This window comes from Mandrillus leucophaeus, unplaced genomic scaffold (genome assembly GCF_000951045.1).
Source record: "Mandrillus leucophaeus isolate KB7577 unplaced genomic scaffold, Mleu.le_1.0 Scaffold146, whole genome shotgun sequence".
Taxonomy (NCBI): domain Eukaryota; kingdom Metazoa; phylum Chordata; class Mammalia; order Primates; family Cercopithecidae; genus Mandrillus; species Mandrillus leucophaeus.
The window spans coordinates 1471669-1496230 of record NW_012101432.1 but is presented as its reverse complement, the minus strand read 5'-3'; the positions used below and the strand labels follow the sequence as shown (position 1 = coordinate 1496230).

The following is a 24562-nucleotide window of genomic DNA, read 5'->3' as shown; positions in this document are numbered from 1 at the left end:
AGAAAAGAAAAGGAAAAAGAAGGTGAAAAAGAGAAAATTTTAAAAAGGAGAAAAAGAGAGAAAAAGAGAAATGAACAAGTACATCTGTAACTTCTCTTTCAGCATTTCAAAAACGTTTTGCCACTTCCTTCTGGCTTCCAAGGTTTCTAATGAGAAATATGCAGTCATTTGAATTGCTGATTTCCCATTATTTTACTCTAGCTGCTTTCAAGATCTTTGTCCATGAATTTTAATATGTGTCTATACATGGTTATCTCTGGGTTTTCCCAAGATGGGATTTGTTCAGCTACTTGAATCTGTAGGTTTCACATCTTTTACTAAACTTGAGATGTTTTCAACCATTATTTCTTCACAAAATGTTCCATTCCTCATTCTTTCTCCTTGTCTTTTCTTTTTTCTTTTCTTTTCTTTTTTTTTTTTTTGAGATGGAGTTTTGCTATTTTTGCCCAGGCTGGAGTGCAATGGCGCTATCTCAGCTCACTGCAACCTCTGCCTCCGAGTTCAAGCGATTCTCCTGCCTCAGCCTCCTAAGTAGCTGGGATTACAGGCACATGCCGCCACGCCTGGGCTAATTTTGTATTTTTAGTAGATACGGGGTTTCACTATGTTGGCCAGGCTGGTCTCGAACTCCTGACCTCAGGTGATCCGCCTGCCTCAGCCTCTCAAAGTGCTGGGATTACAGGTGTGTGCCACCATGCTCAGTCCATTCTTTCTCCTTTTCTTCTGGAATTCTAAGGAAACAAATTTAGACCCACAAGTCCCTGAGGCTGTGTTCACTTTTTTTTTTCCTCATGTTTTTTCTCTCGGTTGTTTGGATTTGATAATCCATATTGATCTATCTTCAGGTTCACCGACTCTTCCATTGCCACCTCTATTCTGCCACTGAGTTCATACAGTAAGTTATTTTGGTTAGTGTAATTTTCAAACCCAAAATTTTGATTTGGCTCTTCTTTATATCTTCTGTTTCTTTGCTGATACATTTGTTCTAATATTTATTTCAAGGGTGTTTGCAATTGCACATCTGAGCATTTTATAATAGCTGCCTTAAAGTTCTTGTCAGACAACTTCAACATCTATGTCATCTGTTGATATTTATTGATTTTCTTTCCTGAAATAAATTGAGACTTTCATGGTTCTTTCATTGCTGAGTAATTTTGGTTAATGTCTTGGATATTTTGAGCATTATAAAACTCTGGGTCTTGTTTATATCCTATGGAGAATGTTGACATTCATAAAAGAGTAAACATAGCAGGCTTGAAACTGTCATCTTTAGAAGGACCTGGGCTAGGTGCCGTGGCTCACGCCTGAAATCCCAGCACTTCTGTGAGACCGAGGCAGGATTCCTTGAGGCCAGGAGTTCGAGACCAGCCTGGATAATATAGCAAGACCCTGTCTCTATTTATAAAAATGAAATAAAATAAAAAGGAACTGCTTATAAGGTTGACCCTTGGCCGGTACTTGGGAATTAAGCTTCGTATAAGTTCCGTATACTGACAAAGGTGTTTTGCTGTCCTTAGATTAACAATGTGATTTATGTTGAACATCTGCTTTCCTGTAAGCTGGGACCGTGGAATTTGGCAACTGCCAGGCACAGGGTGCCTATGTGACCCGCTCCCAATATAAACGCTGGGCATTGAGTCTCTAGTGGGCTTCCCTGGGCAGAAACATGAGACACGTGTGGCTGCACTTTGCTGCAGGGAAAACTGTGTTGTGTGTGACTCCTCCCAGAAAGGAGAGATCATGGGAAGCTTACACATGGATTCCTCCAGACTCTACCTGTGTCTTTTTCCCTTATGACCTGGTTGTGCGTCCCTACTGTGTAGCTGTAATCTTACTTGTGAGTACAATTATATGCTGAGTCTTGTGAATTCTTCCAGCAAATCACTGAATGTGTAAGTGATACTGAGAATCCCTAAAACAGCAGATATTTTTGCTTTAGTTTCCTGTGGGCCATGAAGCTGATGCCAGTTCACTTCTCAAAGCCTTTGCATCCTTTCTGGGTTTGTTCTGTGAGTGTACAACTTAATGACCGCTCTGGGACCTGAGTGGTCTACCTATGAGCTTGGTTCGCAAACTCTTTGGTACTAATTAGGATCAAATCCTTACATGTGCAGGTCTAGGGTGAGCCCAGGAGTTCACAAACAACTTTATGGGCTTGTTTCCCAGAGCTCCTCTCCATCACATCCCCAGTATTTTCTGGGTCTCAGGCACCCCTTTTAAGGTCCTCTGGCCAAAAACTGTCCACTTCTGTGACTGTGCCACATCTAGGGACAGATGGTGGGAGAAGAGACAACAAAGTCAAAAATGCAGTGGGGTTGGGGCTTGGACTTCTTTTGACCTAAGGAGCCACCAAAGGGGGAAGAAGATTCCACTCTCTTGGAGTTTTGACTTTTACAAGTTTCCTGTTCATGCCTGCTCTAGCTGCTGCCATTACCACCCCTGCCACAGAAGGTCCTGGAGGCTTGGGCATGAGAAAATGGAGAAAAAAGAAAGAAAACTGAGTATGTATCAACCACTCTGAATTTTAGGAGTCCCTTTGTCACTCCTTGAGCCAGAACCAGAGGGATTTTTTCTGTGTCCCTGTCTGTCTGCACCACAGTCCTTGCTTTCATGTTTCATGCTGCACTGAGTTCTGGCTGAGGGATATTGGAGCAAAACATCAAGTAAACTCATCACTGGTTTTGTGGTACTTTGAATTCAGGTATTCTTCCTCAATCTACTTATTGATATAGACTTTTCAGAGTTCATAAATAACTGTCCATGTATTCTATTCAGGTTTAATAGTTGAGTTCAACAGAAGATAAAGAAAGTGTGTTTTAATCCCTCTTACCCAGAAGCAGAAGTACATCATTAACTTTTAAATTAAATGTAGTGAGCCTTGACTACTTACTGGTCTTAAGTTTCATCTTCCTAACATGCTCTGCTCTATGTTGAGCAGGCGTTCACTCACCTGTCTCTGTGTTGGCGCCGACTGGTGGTCAAGGCCACAGCAATATTGTCCCATGCCTTCCAAACTTCCCCTTGGCCTGGGCCCTCGCAGCCCAGTTGGCGCCAACATTCATCAAACACTGCTTTCCACTTCTCATCAGCTGGCACTGCCAGGTTTCCTAGCTTCCTGCTAATAAAGTCATATCAACCTTTTATTAATCATTTCTTTTGTGCAAAATCGTTCCAAAGGACAGAAACTTTCTAACATACAACTGAGAATGCTTTTTTTGTGACCAAAACTGCCAAGACTGATGGTAATTCTATTTTTAAAACACAAAATGAAAATTTTAAAGGACTGTTTTTTAGCTAATTATTGTTTTCTGGATATTAAAGTGTATGGAATATTAAGTACAAAGCAAACCAATTGACTCTGCCTCCTATAATTCCACAGAATTAATTTTTAAAAATTGATTCCTGGCCAGGTGCGGTGGCTCATGTCTGTAATCCTAGCACTCTGGGAGGCCAAGGCAGGCGGAACACCTGAGGTCGGGAGTTCAAGACCAGCCTGGTCAACATGGTGAAACTCTGTCTCTATTAAAAACACAAAAAATTAGCTGGGCGTGGTGGCTCACGCCTGTAATCCTAGCACTTTGGGAGGCCAAAGGGGGTGGATCACCTGAGGTCAGGAGTTCGAGACCAGCCTGGCCAGCATGGCAAAACCCCATCTCTTTTAAAAATACAAAAATTAGCTGGGTGTGGTGGTGCATGGCGCATCCCTGTAATCCCAGCTACTCAGGAGGCTGGGGCAGGAGAATGGCTTGAACCCAGAAGGCGGAGGTTGCAGTGAGCCAAGATCGCGCCACTGCACTCCAGCCTGAGTGACAGAGCGACACTGCATCTCAAAAAAAAAAAAAAAAGAAATTAGCCAGGCGAGCTGGCCCATACCTGTAATCCCAGCTACCCGGGAGGCTGAGGCAGGAGAATCGCTTGAATCTGGGAGGTGGAGGTTGCAGTGAACTGAGATCACGCCACTGCACTCCAGCCTGGGCGACAAAGTGAGACTCTGTCTCAGAAAAAAAAAATTTTTTAATTTAAAAAATAATAAATAAAAATAAAAATTGATTCCTGTTAGAGCAAGGACTTTCTGAACCTTGCACATCTTATAATGAGAATTTAAAATGCATTTCATACTGGGTTCTAAAATACTCTTAAGAATAAACATGGTACAGAAAACATATCCTTAGGAACAAAAAAACTGAGGTGCTAAAAAATATAATGATAAAATTAAAGCTGCAATCAATAAAGAAAAATAGACATATGCCAAAAACTGTCCACTTCTGTGATTGTGCCACATCTAGGGACAGATGGTGGGAGAAGAGAATAAAGTAAAAAATGCAATGGGGTTGGGCATAATATACTTAGATTTTGCCTTTTTTCCCTCATATATGCAGATTTTACTATGCCACTTAGTGGGTGGGTGTGTGTATGTATATGTTCTTTACTTTTCAAAATCAAGTTGTGTACAGATTCCATTTCAGAATGCTCTTTCAGGCTGGGCACAGTGCCTCACACCTGTAATCCCAGCACTTTGAGAGGCCAAAGTGGGCAGATCACTTGAGGTCAGGAGTTCGAGACCAGCCTGGCCAACATGGTGAAACCTTGTCTCTACTAAAAACACAAAAAATTAGCCAGGCATGGTTGTGTGCGCCTATAGTCCCAGCTACTCGGGAGGCTGAGGCAAGAGAATCGCTTGAACCCGGGAGATAGACACTGCAGTGAGCCGAGATGGCACCACCATACTCCAGCCTGGACGACAGACTGAGACTCCATCTCCAAAAAAAAAAAACACTCTCTCACACGGGGAACTTTCCTTTTAAACATCCATGCTTTAAGGCTTATAATCTAAACCAAGACTATAGACAAGACTATAGATTTAGTCATCTAAAGTAGTGTCAGTTGACAATTCAAGGCGGTTACATCTTGTTTAAAAAAAAAAAAAAAAAAAAGACAACGACTTTGGCCAGGTGCAGTGGCTCATACCTGTAATCCCAGCACTTTGGGAGGCTGAGGCATGAGGATCGCTTAAGCTCAGGTTCAAGACCAGCCTGAGCAAGCGCAAGATCCAGTCTCTATAAAAATTAGAAAAATTAGAAAAATTAGCCACGCATGGTAGTGGGTGCCTGTAGTCCCAGTTACTTGGGAGGCTGAGGCGGGAGGATCACATGAACCCAGGAGGTCAAGGCTGCAGTGAGCCATGATCACGCCACTGCAGTTCAGCCTGGTGACAGAGTGACACCCTGTCTCAAAAAATAAAAATAAAATAAAATAAAAAAGAAGACTTTAAGAACTTGATTTTGCTTTTAAAATATTAACCAGCTTTGATAAAAGCAAGACAACTCGAAACATTCAGTAATTCATCCAGAATTAACACTAGTTACTCACAAAACTTTAGGTCTGTCTTTATCACTCTCATACAGACTAGGTTTGAAGTAGGTTCCAGTGATTTTTATCCCAGATCCCCATTCTCCACTAAAATAACCTTCAATGTAGTCTCCATTTGGCATAGTCAGTGTTCCCTAGGTAAAGTCAGAGAATAAAATGTGGGGTTAGAGGAAATATATTCAATATTTATTTATTTATTTGGAGACAGAGTCTTACTCTATTGCCCAGGCTGGAGTGCAATGGTGCGATCCTGGCTCACTGCAACTTCTGCTTCCTGGGTTCAAGTGATCCTCCTGCCTCAGCCTCCCAAGTAGCTGGGATCACAGGCGCCCGCCACCACGCCCAGCTAAGTTTTTGTGTTTTCAGTAAAGACGGGGTTCCACCATGCTGGCCAGGCTGGTCTCGAATTCCTCACCTCAAGTGATTCACCCACCTTGGCCTCCCAAAGTGCTGGGATTACAGGCATGAGCTACCACGCCCAGCCCTCAATTTTTAAAATTAAGAATAAAAAAGCACTAAATGGTTGTTTTCCTTTTTAACTTGCTCTTTACCAGTCTCTAACTCTTTAAATCTCAAACAAAATATGGGCACATGCATGTCTCAAAGAGTATATGAAAATAATCCATGGGTAAAAGAAAAAAAAACACACACAGGGAAAACTCGAAAATATTTTGAACTGTATAAAATGACCATACAATATATTAAAATATAGGGGATGATGTAAATTACAAGCAGTGCTTAGAGGGAAACTTATAGCTGTTAACACCTATCTTTTCAGGAAGATCTTGAATCAGTAATGTAAAATTCCACATAATAAAATTACAAAAGGAGGAACAAACTAACAACCTAAATCCAAAGCAAGAAAGAGGAGGGAAATGATAAAGATTAGTGCAAAAATCAGTAGATGAGATAGAAAACAAAAAATAAAGAAAAATCAATGAAACTAAAAGTTGCTTCTTTGAAAAGATACACAAAATTGACATTTAACTACATTAATCAAGCAAAAAAGAGAAAACAAAAGTTTGTAAAATCAAGAGTGAAACAGGTTATTACTACCAGCCTATAGAATTAAAAAAGTTAGAAGGTGCTATGTTTTGAAAGTGTCTCCTCTAAAATCTGTACTGAAACTTAAACCCTATTGTGATGGTTGTAAGAGGTGGGGCCTTTTGGGAAGTGATTAAGGACAGTGTCCTCATGAATGGAGCAGTGCCTTAGAAAATGGCCAGAGGGTTGGGCGCGGTGGCTCACGCCTGTAATCCTAGCACTTTGGGAGGCCGAGGTGGGTGGATCACAAGGTCAGGAGTTCGAGACCAGCCTGACCAACATGGTGAAGCCCCGTTTCTACTAAAAATACAAAAATTAGCTGTGCATGATGGCACGCGCCTGTAATCCCATCTACTCAGGAGGCTGAGGCAGAAGAATCGCTTGAACCCAGAAGGTGGAGGTTGCAGTGAGTGGAGATCGTGCCACTGCACTTCAGGCTGGGTGACAGAGCAAGACTCTATCTCAAAAGAAAAAAAGCAAAAAGAAAAGTGCCAGAGGGAACTATCTTAGGCCTTTCTGACCTTCCATCTTTTGCTATGTGAGGACTCAGCCAAGAAGGCCTTCACCAGACAGGGGATGCTGTTGCCTTGATCTTGGACTTCCCAGCTTGCAAAATTATGAAGAAATAAATTTCCCAGTCTATGATATTTTATTATAGCATCACAAACATGTGAAGACAGAATGGAATACTAAGAGAACAGCTTTATGCTAACTAAGTAGATAACACAGAGAAATAGAAAAATTCCTAGGAAGACAAAAAGTACCAAAACTGACTCAATGAGAAATAGGAAATCTAAATAGACCTAAAGCAAGTAAAAAAACTGAGTTAGAAATTAAAAAGTTTCTCACAAAGTAATGCTTAGGCCCAGAAGACTTCATTGGTGAATTCTCCCAAACATTCAAAGAAGAAATAATAACAAAGCTTCGCAAACTTTCAGAAAACAGGGGAGGAGGGAACACTTCCCAACTCGTTCTATGAGGCCAGAATTATCCTGATATCAAAGACAGACAAAGACATCACAATAAAAGAAAACTACAGACCATTACCTCTCACAAATATGAATGCAAAAATCCTCAACAAAATATTGGCATTAAATCCAGCAACATCAACATATAAAAAAATTATACACCATGACCAAGTACAATTCATCCCAGGAGGGCAAGGTTGGTTTAACATCAGAAAAGCAACCAATATAATACACCATATTAGTAGAATAAATGATAAAAACCGCACGATCATCTCAACAGACAATGGAAAAGCACTTTAACAAAAATGCTTTTCAGCCAGGCATGGTGGCTCATGCCTGTAATCCTAGCACTGTGGGTGGATTGCTTCAGCTCAGGAATTTGAGACCAGCTTGGGCAACACAGCGAAACCCTGTCTCTAAAAAAAAAAAAAAAAAAAAAAAAAATTAGCCAGACATAAGTGGCATGTGCCTGTAGTCCCAGTTATTTGGGGGGCTGAGGAGGGAGGATTACTTGAGCCCAGGAGGTTGAGACTGCAGGGAGCTGAGATCACACCACTGCACTCCAGCCTGGGTGACAAAGTGAGACCCTATTTCAAAAAAAAAAGCTTTTCTCTAAAATAGAAAACAATGTAAAGATGTCCAATCTTAATATTTTCTATTCAACATTCCACAGGAGACTCTAGCCAGTGCAACTGGACAAGAAAAATAAATAAAAGCCTTCCATATTATAAAGAAAGAAGCAAAAATCTATTTACTTGTAGGTGACATGATTCTGTATGCAAGAAATCCTAAGAAATACACACACACACACACACACAAATACTAACACTAATAAACAAATTCAGCAAGATTTCAGGATACAAGAACAAAATACAAAATCAACTGCATTTTTTTACTATAGCAATGAACAATCTGAAAATGAAATTAAGAAAACAACGCTTTACAATAGCACCAATAAAATACTTAGAAATAAATTTAACCAAAGAAAGGCAAGATGTGTACACTTAAACCTAGAAAACATTGCCGAGAGAAATTAAAGATCTAAATAGACTGTGAGATGTTCTATGTTCATGGGTTGGAAGAGTCAATATTATTAATACGGCAATTCTCCCCAAATTGATCTATAGATTCAATGCAATCTCTATCAAAATCTTAGCAAGGTTTATTGCAGAATCTTGATAAGCCAGTCCTAAAATTTATATGAAAAGGCAAAGAATCTAGATTCGCCAGAACAATTTTGAAGAAGAACAAATTTGGAGGACTTATATTCCTGATTTCACAACTTACTAGGAATCAACAGTAATCAAGATGGTGTGGTATTAACACAAGGAGAGACATGTTGATCAGTGAAATATAACTGAGAGACCAGAAATAAACACATTTTCTGGTCAACAAAGGTGCCAAGATTCAACGGGAAAAGGTGCTGGGAAATTTGGATAGCCATATGCAAAAATATTAATTTGGACACATAACTCAACCCATATACAAAAGTTATCTTAAAATCAATCACAGACCTAAATATAAAAGGCAAAACAAAAAAATTTTTTTTTTTTTTTTTAAATTTAGACGGAGTCTCACTCTGTCGCCCAGGCTGGAGTATAGTGCTGGGATCTCGGCTCACTGCAAACTCCACCTCCCGGGTTCACGCCATTCTCCTGCCTCGGACTCCCGAGTAGCTGGGACTACAGGTGCCCGCCATCACACCTGGCTAATTTTTTGTATTTTTAGTAGAGATTGGGGTTTCACCGTGTTTGCTAGGATGGTCTTGATCTCCTGACCTCGTGATCTACCCGCCTCGGCCTCCCAAAGTACTGGGATTACAGGAGTGAGCCAAAAGGCAAAGACTTCTTAGACATAACATCAAAAGCATAATTCATAAAATTTTTTATAGAGTTCGTTAAAATGAAAAACTTTTCTATTTCAAAAGACACCATTAAGAAAATAAAAGACAAGTCACAGACTGCAAGAAAATATTTACAAATCATATCTGATAAAGGACATGTATCCAGAATACAGAAAGAATCCTTATAATTTATACAAGAGTACAAACAAAATTTTATAAATAGGCCAAAGATCTGAACAGACATTTCATCAAAGAAGATATATGAATCACTAATAAGCATGTTCTACATCATTAGTCACTAGGGAAATGCAAATGAAAACCAGGATATACCACTTCATACCCATTGGAATGGTTGTAAGAAAAAAAGACTGAAAATAAGAAATATTTTTTGATATGGAGAAGTTAGTATCCTCACACATTGCTGATGGGAATGTAAAATGGTATAGACATTTTGGAAAAAAGTTTGACAGTTTCTTAATACGTTAAACATCAATTTAAAATAAAACCCAGCAATTACACTCTAGGCATCTACTTGAGAAATGAAAATGAAAATATATGTCTACACAAGAAACTGCATTTGAAAGTTTATGGCAGCATTATTCACAATAGTCTTAAGTTGGAAATAACTCAATGTCCATCAACTGGTAAAAGAATAAACAAAATGTAGTTTTGGAAAACTATTCAGTCATAAAAAGGAACAAATACTATACATGCCACAATATGGAAAAAACAAAAACATTACGCTAAGTGTAGGAAGCCACATAGAGGAGATTGCATGTATGATTCCATTTATACAAAAGGCCCAGAAAAGGCAAATCTATAGAGTGATTAAGAGTGATTAGTGGTTGGCTGGGATTGGTGGTGGAAATGGAAGTCACTGAATAAGCAGAAGGGATTTTCTTGGGTGACGGAAATGTTCTGAAACTGGATTGTGGTGGTAGTTTGTACAGCTATGTTGACTAAAAATCACTGAAATGTGCACTTGAAAGGGATGAATTTTATGGATATATAAATCAGCTATTTTTAAAGTCAAAAAAATTAGTAAAAGAATTTATTAGAGAGAAAAAGAAGAAAGCTAGTTTCCAACCTTTCCACTAAGAGTCCAGTCATCTGAAAATTCTCCCTCATAGATAGTATCATCTTCGGAAAGCAAAACCCCATTTCCCTATAAGAAGAAAACAAGAGAAAAATTACAACACATAAAATAGAGTAACTTAAGAGTGCACGCAGTCATATTCCCAAAGCCTTATGGAATCTTAAAAGAAGGAAAATAGTACTAAGAGGTAGAAACTAATCAAAAGATGACTTAAAAAGTTAGAGACAAAGGAGCTTTAACAAGTTAGTAATAACTACATGCAAATATGCCACTCACCATCATTTTATTAAGGTGAAAGTTGCCCTCATAGTATAATCCAAACTGGGTAACCACCACACCATTCCCTTGACACACATCATCTTGCCACATTCCCATATACTTTTCCCCCCTGCACAGAAATAAAAAGAAAAGAAAAAGCACTGAAGACAAGGATAAAGTAGGGAAAAGACAATTATCACATGGGAGATCCCAGGCATCAACCCTAGGCTGGTATAGATTCCATTTTTCTAGTTAAAGTAGTTAACTTTGTCTCCTCAAATATGGGACAAGGTGAGAGCAAAAGACATCTCACTCAGTAATGTTCTCTGAGGAATTTAATATTGTGGTCTATCTGACACAGATCTGTAGATACCCCAGGTAGTTACTTGATAACTTTAAAATATATAATTTTTAAAAAGAAGGCCTAGAATTCAACTCTAAGTAATTTCATTTAAAATGTAATAAGCAGAATAAAACCTATGCACAGGTTTTTCTTACACAAAAGTTTGCTAACTTAAAAAGAAAGAGGCTGGGTGCGGTGGCTCATGCCTATAATCCCAGCACTTTGGGAGGCAAAGGCAGGTGGAACACTTGAGGCCAGGAGTTCGAGACCAGCCTGGACAATATGGCAAAACCCTCTCTCTACCAAAAATACAAAAAATTAACTGGGTGTGGTGGTGTGTGCCTGTGGTCCCAGCTACTTGGTAGACTGAGGTAGGAGGATCCCTTGGACCCAGGAGGCAGACATTGCAGTGAGCTGAGATCGCACCACTCCAGCCTGGGTGACAGAGTGAGACCCTATCTCAAAAAATAAAAAAAAAATAAATAAAAGGGTTTGTCATAAAAGAAGGTTTATTTTTCACCTACTCAAACTCAAAGAAATCTTATAATCTCCATGAAAAAGACAAAATAAGTATAAACTGCTTGTTAAATAATCATGGTACTTAATCATTTGCTTAAACTGTGAGAAAAGAAGGAGAACACTGTACCTAGTGATATCATCAAAGACACCATATCCTGCTTTCTTATCCGTTACCCACTGGCCAATGAACATACTAGGAGAAGAGGACGTCAATTTCCCACTTCGTAGAAGGCCATGACCATGACGCATATTATCTTGGAAACAACCCTCAAACACTTCACCAGAAGCATAGCTGTGGTTGGAAAGAATGGATAATTACCACATGCACATTGAATTCTGATGCTCATTTTTACAAAGTTTAGAAAATCCAAAACCATACTCAGTCTCACTAGTAGCTATAATTATTTGTTTATATGATTATTTTTCACCAATTAAAAAAACCTTGTTTTTGAATGATTAAAGTTAAAAAGTTAAAGACACCATGGGTGGTATTTTGCATTAACATGGAAAAAAATGTGTTTTTAGTCTCTTATGGGAAAATGAAATAATGAGTTTTTTGTAAGAGGGAAGAATAAAAGTTTTGTCCGTTAGAATCAAGTAAATAAAAATAAGATAAATTTATAGATAAGACATATAGGAGTCTCTATGAGAAAATTATGGTTTATAAGGTATATAAAATTTAGATAAGAACTAAATTTAATAATCCAGTATTTTCATCCTGTGATAGATGAGGGGTTGACCTTTAAAAGAAGATCACAGAGAGTTTCAATTTTATTTACTCCTCTAAATTTTATCTATAAGACTAAGCAAAACTTAAACCTTGGAAACTTTGACTATGCAAACATTCAGGTTTACATGGTTATATGAAAAACCAACACCAGTCCAACAGCCTTTCCAATGTCATTACCTGTAGACTCCTTGACCGCACATTTTTCCTTCTTTCCAATGGCCCACATAATGGTCTTCTTTGTTAATTGCCTTGTTTGGGATTCTGTATTCTCCATACCTGCCACGAAAAAGAAAAAATAACAAAAGAATATGCATTTATGACATATTCACCTTTTGTATGTGTATCGTGGTAAACATTTTAACAAGGAAGACAGAGAAAACATTCACCTGTAGGAGGAAAGGGTTAAAACAGCATCTTGGTTTAAGGTGAATCTATAACCTAAGCTGTTTGGCAAGAGGAGTGGGACATCAGCCCCACTACACTAAGATATGGTGTTTTAATACAAGTCCGGTGAAAAACAGAAGACCTGTGTCCTTCGCCTATCTCTGTCACTAATTACCTGCACCACCATGGGGTAAGCCCAGGTATCCAGCTCCTTTATTTAGATAATAAGAGGGGCAACTCAGTGGGTAAATGAGATGATCTAAAGTCCTTCTCATTCTAACAATCTATTAAAAAGAGACTTTAACACATCACAAGAATTTACATGATCACACAGACACACAAAATCACCTACCCAACATTTTTTATACACTAAAATAAATTACTTCCTTAACATTATACAAAATACTGTCACAAACTAATCATGTAAATACATTTCTAGTGTTAGAAAACATGATAAATTTATTTTAAAAAGTCATTAGAACATCATTAGGATAATAGAGCACTTGGAAATTTTCTCTTTTAACATACCGCAGAAATTAAAGATGACTTAAAACAACTGAAAGGAAAATTTTTCTATGTCCTTTGTGTAAAGGGGGACTACTGTCTCAATAGTCCTACCATTAACATTACCAAAGTTCTCAGTCTTCACAACTCAGAAATTATAGAAAACATAGCCCCATTTTAACAGATGGAAGGCTGTGTAATTTGAGGTCACACAGCTATCAAGGAAAATGACCCAGTCTAGGTAAATCAGAGGCTGTACCCCTCACTCCTGGCTCTCTTCATGATCATACATGTGCATTTCTGAAAAATAACAACAAAAATCTACTTTTGTTTGAAAAGCAGCTCTGCATACAAAATAACATAATTTATGACTTTACTGAACTTGAATTTACTATCATATTTTACACAATTTTCTTACCCATCTTCTAAGCCATTCCTGAACATGCCAGAATACATCTTTCCATCAGGCCACTTCAAAACCCCTCTGGAATGCGTAAGCAAAGAATAATGCATGTCAACTAATATTTCAGGTAATCAATACTTTTTCTATTATGTGATGATCATCCTCACCCCAGGTATAAATCTTCAACATTTTCACCTGCCATGAGGCTTCCCTGAAAGCCAGCGTCCATCATAGGTGGCATCCTTTAGGCGAGGATCTTTGTAGAAAGTATATTTGGCACTGCGTGAAATGGGTGGTTCCTGTCTCTGAACACTGCTACCACTTCCATAAGCGGGAAGATCAGACATCCCTCTCAAAGCCTGATCTACAGCTTGGCTTATAGCTCGCAGCCACTTTGTCTAGGAGCAAAAAGTAATGTCAATAAGCTTAAGGCAACAATTCATCAAGCATTGCTTTACACCCTGTTAGTTTTCTTTGGTGTGAATAAATTATTTGTGTCCTAATGCTTTTCCTATTAATAGAGTAATATTGACTGGCTCTTGGATTTCTCCGCTATATGTTTAAAATTGAGTCACATTTAAAAAAAAACAAAACCAAGAACCTATAGTTTTGGCTTAATGAAGATTTATCAGAACTGTACATCATTAGTCAAGCAAAAACAATTTATATTTCTTCTTTATTACACAAGAGGCAGAAAGAGCCAGGGTGAAGATTGAAAGAAAATACCATAATGGACTAACCTTTTCCTGGGGTGTAGATGAAATGAGAGTGAACTGCTCCTCAGGTGTGGTTATCTTTAAGCCGTTCCTAAAACGTTCACAAGGACAAATACCAGTAGGTTTAACAACCTGTCGTTACAGTATCAATCCTCAAATTTGAAAAGCAACCTCTTTATTTCAAGAGGAGCAGAAGTCAATTAATGTAAACGCTTGTTTGGTTTTGGGTCCCACCATGGTGGAAAGAACAAAGAATTCTCTGCTCTGTGTTGAACGATGGGGATGTGTGCAATGAAGATGCCTTTTCATCACCTGATGGTGACTTGCCATGATCTTTGCAACAGGCCATTTTATTATCAATAGACTGCTTTACTGTCTAATGTGCTGGGAGGTGGGTCTCGTTATGCAGAATGGGGAGACTGTCTCCCAAGTCCTCCTGAGCCTTTTTTCACATTTAAGGAAGCAACCTGGGTAACAGACTTGGACGGGGTAGAGTGGGGAGGGGGGACACACTTACACACCACCAGCTTCTTCAGACAGTGGCTCTGCCCACAGCGTGGCCAGAGGGAAAACATGGTGTGTGGAGAACTGAAACAGAGAACATGGAGGCACTTTTATGAAAGCCCATGTAGACCGTGGGGTCTCTGCCCATATCCCCTTCATGTCACTAACCCACATGGGCCCTGCAGTCGCTGCTGCACAACCCCTTGAAATAGTTAAGTCCATGCAGGTGCCACCAATTCTGCCACATTGTCCCCATAACACAGCTAACCCAAAGGGCCTTGCCATCTCTGCTGCAGGGCCCCTTTCACATGGCTGCCACTCATTCTCAAGCTGGAAACTTCAGAAGTTCTCTGAAATCCAGTGCATACACAAATCCATGCTGTAGCTGAACAATCTCTTTCAGTCAACAGTTTCAGTAAAATCACACTAGTTTTGAACATAAACTGATAGTATAGTTAAAAAGGATAGGATTCCACCTTTCAAGGATTCTTTTAAGGTAAGCAATCCAGCCTACCTGGGCATGGACCAGTGCATCATTAAAGAGAATGAACCAATTCACAGAAAACCTCCCAGCATGCTGCAGAGACAGGGCTCGGTTACTGCTCTCACACAGCAGTCGACGCTCTGGCTTCCTCAAGGAGTCCTGGAATTAAAGACAAATATAATACTAAGTGAAACAATCAAAATCATTTTAACATGCAAAGAGAAAATAAAACAGACACAAATCACGTTTAAGGGAATTTGGTGGTCATAGCTTAGCGTGGTGTAAAAACTAAATTTATATGGGATCTAACCACTTCACAAAATCAGAGCTCAAAGGAGATTAAAAAGAAGACAAAAACAAACTAAAGGTGAGTAAGTCTTCAGAGAGGATTTCTAGAAATGAGAGAAGGTATTTAGAGTACCCATTGGTATGGTCCTTAGACATTTTAGGAAAGGGGTCATTAAAATGTTATTGCCATAAACAAGTGAGGAACAGAGAAAATGATATCAATTGTTATCGAAACAGTTGCTGTTTGCTAGGGTAACAAATGACAATTGGCACGGCTTACCGTCATTTTTCCGGGAAAGGTCTTCCAGAAGCCCAGTGTGTATTCTGCCTCCTTCCTCTTCCTGCCGAGATGGAGAGCAAGACACTCATAACAAGAACTGGAATCCTGCAGTTTCTGATATTCTGGAGATGCCTACAGGGCAAAAATTAAAGAGGAAAAAAAAAGAACATAAAATCATTATCCAGAATCTATAGCCTCAGTCTGCTTTAGATATATAGCATTAAATGTAGGGGAAAATTTGGCCCAAGAGCATAAGTAGCACATTGTAGGAGACTGGGAAAAGGAGATTGGTTTTAGAAAAATTCTACTACATAAAAATACATATGAAATAGGGGAATAATTCAAGGGAGAGAGACAAAACCCGGCAGTTACTGAGGAAAGCAGCAGAGACCCCAGGATAGGGCAGGAGTTCTCAAATGTTTTGGTCTCGGGATCCCTTTATTTTTCTTATGTGGACTGTATCTATTAATATTTACCATATTAGAACATAAAATTAAGAAATGTCAAAAGCTTTTATTAATTCACTTACAAAACTTTTTTAGTGGCAGGGCTCGGTGGCTCACGCCTATAATCTCAGCACTTTGGGAGGCCGAGGTGGGCGGATCATGAGGTCAGGGGATCAAGACCATCCTGGCTAACAGTGAAACTCTGTTTCTAATAAAAATACAAAAAATTAGCCGGGCGTGCTGGCGGGCACCTGTAGTCCCAGCTACTCGGGAGGCTGAGGCAGGAGAATGGCGTGAACCCAGGAGGCGGAGCTTGCAGTGAGCTGAGATGCGTACTCCAGCCTGGGCAACAGAGCAAGACTCCGTCTCAAAAAAAAAAAAAAGTTTTTAGTGAGAAAAGTGGCAATGGTCCACATTTTTTCTAATCTCTTTATTATCTGGCTTTAAAAATGACAGCTGGACTTTTATATCAGCTTCTGCATTTACTGTGTTATATGTTGTTTGGTTAAAACCTATGAAGAAAATCTGGTCTTATAAAGGTATATATCTGGAATAGAGAGAAGCATTTTAATAGCCATTTCAAATGAATGTGGATATTTTCCTTTGATACTACATTAAAACTTGCTAAGTGGTAGATTCTTAAAGAGAGCTGCAATGTGGAATCTAAAACCACAGCCATGAGCTTTTTGTACGCTGAGATGTTAAAATCCAGGGGTTCATCGCGCTCTTTGAATGGGTCTTTTACCATCTATGACTTTGTACCATCTATGATTGTGGATTGGACATATAGAAAATACTGGTTGACTGAATTATGCAGATTTTCCAAATGTTGACATCTTTCTTCTACAACATCAAAAATCACAGGATCATAGAACCACCAATCTCATGAGATAAAGTCCTAAGTATCAGGAAACTGTCACACTCACAGTGGTAGATTCATCTCTAACATTCTAATTTTTGCTTAAAAGTTGAGATTTTATGATTGGCAACAAATACTATCATTTGTTCCCTTTGAAATGACAGGTTCATTTACTCATTTCTGAGAAAATATCTGCCAATATCCAAATCTGAAAAATCAGTTTATCTGTCAACTGTCTTTTCAAGTTGAAAGAAAAAAAAAAAAGCAACCCATTTATTTCAATAGGAGCTCTCAACTCAACAATCACAATCATGCTTTTTCTTGAAAAACCACCACACTTCAGCATGCAGCAGAACGGCTTTACATGTACTTTGCACGTCACCACACGTAATAGGACATTCTTAAGTGAAATTGTATTTTAACTGCAAGTGCATGGTAATGAAGAATGCAATGACTACTAGTATAGTCTGGTGCCACTGCCTTGATTCCTACCAAGGAGCCAGCAGTTTTACCCACCTTAACTTCTGCACTATCAATGTAAATGACAACACAGTGGAAAAGGCAAATATCTTAGTACTGTCATGAAAATAGTTTTGACCTCGTGAACCTCTTGAAATGGTCTTTGGAAGCCCCAGGGGTCTGCAAACCACGCTTTGAGAACCAACTACTGGGATGGGTGTAACTGCTATGCCATGTAGTGAGGGAGCAGAAGGTAAGATCGAAGGATGATCTCTCACATTCATGAGTTTACTTGCCACAATTGTGAGAGTCACTCATTTTCATTTTTTCCATTCACTTAAGAAACATTTAATGAGTATCTACCACATATGAAACATTCTGCTAGAATGATAGGGAAAAAAAATAAGGCATGATCTTTGTACCATAATTAGGCAGACAAGAAAGAAAAATGTACCAGAATAATGCAGTGGTTTTGTTAACAGGTTATATACCATAAAAGACAATCTAGAAAAGTAGGTTAAGAGAACAGATTCTGGAACCAGAGCCTGGATATGAATTGTAGCTCTGCCAGTTCTCAGCTGTGTCTCAATTCTCTCATCTGTAAAAGGCTGATGATGAAATAGGTATAATAATAATGCCTACTTCACCGAGTTGATGTGGGGATTAAATGAATACATATAACTTACTTAGAACAGTGCCTGGCATATGGAATTCATTCAATAAATGTTAAGTATTATTATTATTTTTATATGGAGACATTTAAAAAATACATATATGTGTACACACACACGATGTCAAAGGTGTGCCTTAGACTTACTCAATTATAATGTATAGTGATGGAATATGGGCAGGTTTGTTTTGAAAAAGCTTCCACAGTTGATTTTGACCCCCTGTGATGAGGATAAGGGCCACTGATATAACATGAGAAGTGAATAATGGAAAGTGTTAGCAAAATAGAGTAAATAATCCTTCAGAGATGGACAGGGGAAAGAGAACCAATATAGTCAAAGAGGGCTTTATTTTCATGATAAAATGACTTTTGTCCCAGAATGAGGATGGGAGTGGGAGTGTTTGAGGAAGGAAATATAAAGCACATGAAAGCTACATCCAGGAAAACTGAACTCTGACTCTGAACAATTCTAAGCTGATCTGGTAGGAAACTTTTTTGTTGATTGAGGCCATATTGGGGTGAAAGCTATATCTCATTGGGATATTTGATAGGTCAAACCTTCACAGCTAAAGCTAGATCAGTTTAAAGATCTTGTAGGTCTTTTCTTTAGTCTCGTTTTAAAGTCAAAATGAGACTAAAGAAAAGACCTACAAGATCACAGTAGGCTCAACTGTAGAAAGCCTACATCAATCAGTTCCTGGGTCACTCTGAGGAGTGAAATCTGTTTAGATCAAGAGACAGACCCAGAGATTAAGAAGATTCTAAACCTATAAGGGGCCAGTATGTTGGCTCATGCCTGTAATCCCAGCACTTTGGGAGGCCAAGGCAGGCCAATCACTTGAGGTCAGGAGTTCGAGGCCAGCCTGGCCAACATGGTGAAACCCCATCTCTACTACAAATACAAAAACAAAAAAAAAGTAGCCAGTGTCATGGCACATACCTGTAATCTCAGCTACTCAGGAGGCTGAGGCATGAGAATTACTTGAACCTGGGAGGTGGAGGTTGCAGTGAGCCAAGATTACGCCACTGCACTCCAGCCCCAGTGACAGAACGAGACTCTGTCTCAAAAACAAACAAACAAACAACAACAACAAAAACCTATAAGGGACTTTGGAGTCATTATAATTTATCTAGAGCCTTTCAGGGTAGAAACAAAATGAAACCACACATTTCGATGGTATTTGAAAGGTGAATGTCTCAGAACCAGCTTTAACATACATCTATATCCTAGTGTGGTGCTAACTTCCTAGGATTCCACCTAACTAGTTTTATATAGGAGTGGACTAGTTAACATTTGAGAAAATCCTGTAACACTGATTCCTCTCAGCATTTGCTAAGGTAACCTAAACACCTGGTATAAAGTCTAGCATGAATCCAGGCCAGTTAACACCCCTGCCTTACAGGTGTGTGCCCTTATACAGAAAACCAGGGCTTTGAAGAGCTCTGTTTAACTCATAGTCAGCATGCATCCAATAAATTTTGACAACTACTGAGTGAGTAACATCTGATAGAGTCTCAACTTTAGACAAAGTTTCATAAAATGAATACAGTTTATTCATCTTGATAAGGCCCTAAAAGGAAACTGAATCCACAGAAAACTCAATTTATCTACAGTCATACTTTCCTCTATCATTTCCCTGAAGAAAATTAAATTTAATTAGACACATGTAAATATTAAATTACTGGAGTTCCAGATCTTGTGGTGGCATAATCCATATAAACAACTATGATCCTTGGCTTTCCAAATGTCCAAAGAGGTATACATGGGAGCTTACCACTTCAAAACAAGTAGCAAGCTTTAGCAAAACTTTTGCATAATTATGAAGTCGTCTGATTGGCAAGAAAAACAAAGTATTCAGTATTTCCATCAACTGAGTGTTTTCATCATTCACTTCTGATAAATCTTGCAACAGCTCTTGGTTTTTATTTAGGAAATCACTAGAGGTAGAGGAAAACAAAATTAGTTAATCCTTTTTGAATTGGTAATATGCATGATATTAAATAAAACATTTCACTAGAAACTACCTTTCAGAATGCACATTTTTTGGCTGCTATGAAAGTAGAAATACAATGAAATAAGCCAGATATAATTAAAAGAATTTCCCTATCTATAAGATAGGATTTTTTAAGTATAAAAAGTAGCAAATGGTAGCAATACAAATGGTTAATCACAGGCTTGTGCCTATGTTCCAGGAAATGAATCATGCATCCCACAATTTAAGGTGAATAATCAGAGACCAGCTGACACCATTACCTGTTAATTTCAAAGCCAAAAGTCACAGCAATAAATGGCAAGACTAATTGCTCTAGGCAGCTGTGCTAAATAGAAACACTGGAAGAAAAGCAAAGCTCCTTGCTCCAACAGAATTAGTGTGGATATTAAAACACTTCTAATTTCTTCTTTTTTCCTTCAATTATGAGTTTATTATAGGAAAATAATAAAAAGCTGAAAGAACTAGTATTACAGTTAACAAGAAACAATAAAGATGATTATATGTGACGATTTCAATGCTGAGATCTTCAAAAGCATTTCAAACTGAAGCCAAAAATTAGTTTTTAATATTCAGTTTTTTATAAATTCATCGTTAAAATTTTATTCCAAATTTTAATGCTGATCAATAACCCATTAAGGCTTAGCTCACCAAACCAAAATACTTAATGGTAAAGCAGTAAGAGTTGGTGAGCTGGGTGCAGTGGTTCACACCTGTAATCCCAGCACTTTGGGATGCCAAGGTGGGTGGATAGCTTGAGCCCAGGAGTTTGAGACCAGCCTGAGCAACATAACGAACCCCTGTCTCTACAAAAAATACAAAAATTAGCCAGGCATGGAAGTGTGCACCTGTAGTCCCAGCTACTCAGGCGGCTGAGGCAGGAGGGTCATTTGAGCACAGGAAGTTGAGGCTGTAGTGAGCCGTGGTTGTGCCACTGCACACCAGCCTGGGTGACCAGCTTGTCTCAACAACAACAACAACAAAAAAGATCTTAGATAGAGTGCCCAGATTTTATTTATGTTTGGCTTGTGCTAATGTTCTTACTTTGTTCTCCATGTTCTACTGCAGAGACCAGCTGAGGACTTATTTAATTCTATACAAGTGTTCTGCTTTGACCTGCTCCTGAGAGGCGGAGGTAAGATATAGTGAACACAAACTCCCTTGGACCGTATTTCTCCTCAATACCCAGTACCCAGTCTACAGCAGACCAGAAATGTTCCAACTCTTGGGAACTCCACTACTTTCCAGGACTCACTCATGTCCTTACCTACAGTCTTCCCCAAAAGAGGACAAGCTACACTCCTAAGAAATCTGAACCAGAAATCATCTCTGATCAGCTTATCTTTTCTAGGGAGTTTTTAATCTAATAGTGGCAATATTACTTTTTCCTTATACGGCAAGGTGTATACTTTTTACTCAGATTTTTAAAATAAAAATATTAAAGGTAGAAACAACCTAAGTGTCCATCAGCAGATGAACTGATTGATAAAATGTAGTAGTGTGTACATATAAGAGAATATTATTCAGCCATAAAACAGAATGAAATTTTGACGTATGCTACAACATGAATGAACCTTAAAAATACTATGCTTAAAGAAATAAGCCAGACACAGAAGGGCAAATAAATACATGATTCGACTCATATAAGGTACCTAGACTAGGCAAACTCATAGAGAGAGGAAGTAGAATAGAGGTTACCAGAGCCAGGTAGACAGGGGGAGACAGTATGGGAGGAGTTATTATTTAACATGCACTCAGTTTTTCTTGGGGATAATGAAAAAATAGTGATGGTTATACAATACTGTGAATGTATTTGATGCCCCTCAATTGTACACATATTAGTGTACAATTAAGATTAAAATAAATATGACATTACATGTATTTTATCACAGTTAAGAAAAAAAACTTGCATAATAATCAAACCACCAGGCAAGCCTGATGTGAGCAGCTGAGTTATAAATTAGATGAATGATAAGTGCTTGCACATCATCATCCAAGATCCACTAACAGCCATGTGGGCACCCTAGCTGTGCTCTAGACATTCTCAAACTCTCCTCTGAAAATGAAATCTTTAAGGTAATTTTAACTATTGACTTTGTAAATAGAAATGGGAAAAAGTTGTCAGTGCTGCCTTTATGTAAAACCCAGGCTCTGGGCATGGTGCTGTGCAAAAGACAAGAGGCTTTCAACTTATGTCATCTCATTTTCCTGTTCTAATAAGGTCAGTTCTTCGGTACTGTGAATCTGACTCAGAAATACTAGAGGAAGGTCAACAACAGCAGAATAAGGAACCAGGGTCAGTAATTGCTGTAGCCCTTCAGGAAGCCCAGAAGCTTTCCATTTAAATTGTCACAAGTGTTCATCTATCTTTTGCATCTTCCTGTAATTAAACTTGTTTTTCTTTAAGCATTACTATTTGAAAAATAACTATTGCATTTTCTCTCTGCTCCATTTAATTATAGGTTTGGGTACAACCCCATTTTCTCCTATTTTCTTTGGCTATGATTCAGCATTTCACCAACATTATAGGTTAACTAAGCTACTTTAGTCATTATAATAATGAGATTTAAAATAATAAATATAAAATCAGTAATTACAAATCTAAACTTGTCAAAACCAGAAGTTCTCAAATGTAAACAACAACAATAACAACAAACAATAAGTCCATCCATTTGCTCCTTATAAGAAATATACCAAAACAATGTAGACAGGCTGAAAGTAAAAGAATGGAAAATGGTGATGTATTAAGATCAAGAATTTTAAAGTTACTACACAAGGTTAAAGACATATTCTTGAACCTGTCATTTTAAAAAATAAAGGCCAAACTCCTATATTTTGGAAATCAACAAGCGTGTGAGTCCAAGGATTCATAATGGAAGTTAGAAAAATACATCCAAAAATATTTAGAACTGAATGACTATAAAAACAAAACGTATCAAGACTTGTAAGATTCAGCTAAAGCAACAGAGGGAAATTTGTAGCCTTAGATGGCTACATTAGAAAAATTTTAAATTTGAAAAATGAATGAACCAAGTGCTAAACTCGAAGTTGTAAGAAGTTAACAGGTGAACAAAAAGAAAGAAGGAAATAAAAAACAGAAATTAATGAAATTTTTTAAAAGGGAAAGAAATGATTCCCTAATTTTTGAAAAAATTAATTAAAAAAGTAGTAAATTGCTGACAAGACTGATAAAGATAAAAAAGATAAAAGGCCCAAAAATCATAAGAATGAAAAATAGGGGGTACAACTACAGTTATTCTGGTGTAATCATCTTAAGACTATGGTAGGAACATTATGACAATAAACTTTAAAACACGGGCGCAATGAACAATTTTCCAGAGAAATATAAATAACAAAAGCCATAAAAAGAAATAAAGACCTGAAAATACCTATTCATTAAATCAGTAAAAACTCCCTACAGCAAATGTCTCCATGAAGCCCAGATTATTTTTACAGATGAATTTTACTAAATATTCAAAGTACAAATAATTTCTACTTCATATAAACTACGAACTTCCAGGAAACAGAAAAGGAGAAAAAGCTCCTCCATATCTGTGAGTTCCAAATCTGTGGATTCAACAACCTCAGACCAAAAATATTTCATAAAAAAATTATGTCTCTACCACTTTTTTGTCATTAATTCCTAAACAATACCATATAACAACAATTTATATAGCATTTATATTTTATTAGATGTTATAAGTAATCTAGAGATGATTTAACATATATGAAAGGATGTGCACAGGTTATATGCAAATACTAAGCCATTTTATATCAGGGACTCGAACATCCTTGAATTTTGGTTTCCTTTGGGAGGTCCTGGACTCAATCCCTCATGGGTACTAAGACACAACTGTATAAGCAAATTTAATTCAGCAATGTATTAAAAAATTAATACACAGATTACTGAATTTTGGAATTTGGAAACGCAAAGATATTTAACATTATAAAAATCACTTCCTCTACAACTTTTAGAAATAGGGGCTTTTTAACCCTATAAATTGTATCTACCAAAAACCTAAAGTAATCATTTTTAATAGTGAAATATTAAAAGTATTCCCATTAAAACTAGAAATGAGATGAGATGGTTAGCATTCCTTCTATCAGGATAAAAGATCAAAAGCAAACACGGGGCTGGGCGTGGTGGCTCACACCTGTAAGCCCGGTACTTTTGGAGGCCAAGATGGGTGAATCACTTGAGGTCAGGAGTTCGAGACCAGTTTGGCCAACATGGTGAAACTCCGTCTCTACTAAAAATACAAAAATTAGTTGGGTGTGGTGGTGCACACCTGTAGTCCCAGCTACTCGGGAGGCTGAGGCAGGAGAATTGCTTGAACCCAGGAGGCAGATGTTGCAGTGAGCCAAGATTGTGCCACTATACTCCAGCCTGGATGACAGAGCGA

At 38.1% G+C, this 24562-nt stretch overlaps 1 protein-coding gene across 2 annotated transcripts in view; it reads right to left on the bottom strand.

Annotated features, from left to right (window-relative positions):
• The window catches only part of ALS2 (amyotrophic lateral sclerosis 2 (juvenile)), an 83012-nt gene that overhangs the window by 12394 nt on the left and 46056 nt on the right, over positions 1 to 24562 (bottom strand). Inside the window, exons 13-25 of one of the 2 annotated variants that reach the window (XM_011974488.1) lie at positions 19944 to 20106; positions 15735 to 15866; positions 15197 to 15325; positions 14696 to 14766; positions 14203 to 14269; positions 13658 to 13860; positions 13478 to 13543; positions 12349 to 12447; positions 11569 to 11733; positions 10598 to 10709; positions 10313 to 10390; positions 5371 to 5504; positions 2951 to 3118 (exon numbers count right to left, since the gene is read on the bottom strand). In XM_011974488.1, the coding sequence (XP_011829878.1) occupies positions 2951 to 3118; positions 5371 to 5504; positions 10313 to 10390; positions 10598 to 10709; positions 11569 to 11733; positions 12349 to 12447; positions 13478 to 13543; positions 13658 to 13860; positions 14203 to 14269; positions 14696 to 14766; positions 15197 to 15325; positions 15735 to 15866; positions 19944 to 20106 (1587 nt within the window). The remainder of the gene's footprint in view (positions 1 to 2950; positions 3119 to 5370; positions 5505 to 10312; positions 10391 to 10597; positions 10710 to 11568; positions 11734 to 12348; positions 12448 to 13477; positions 13544 to 13657; positions 13861 to 14202; positions 14270 to 14695; positions 14767 to 15196; positions 15326 to 15734; positions 15867 to 19943; positions 20107 to 24562) is intronic. The other variant, XM_011974489.1, reaches the window with a different exon arrangement.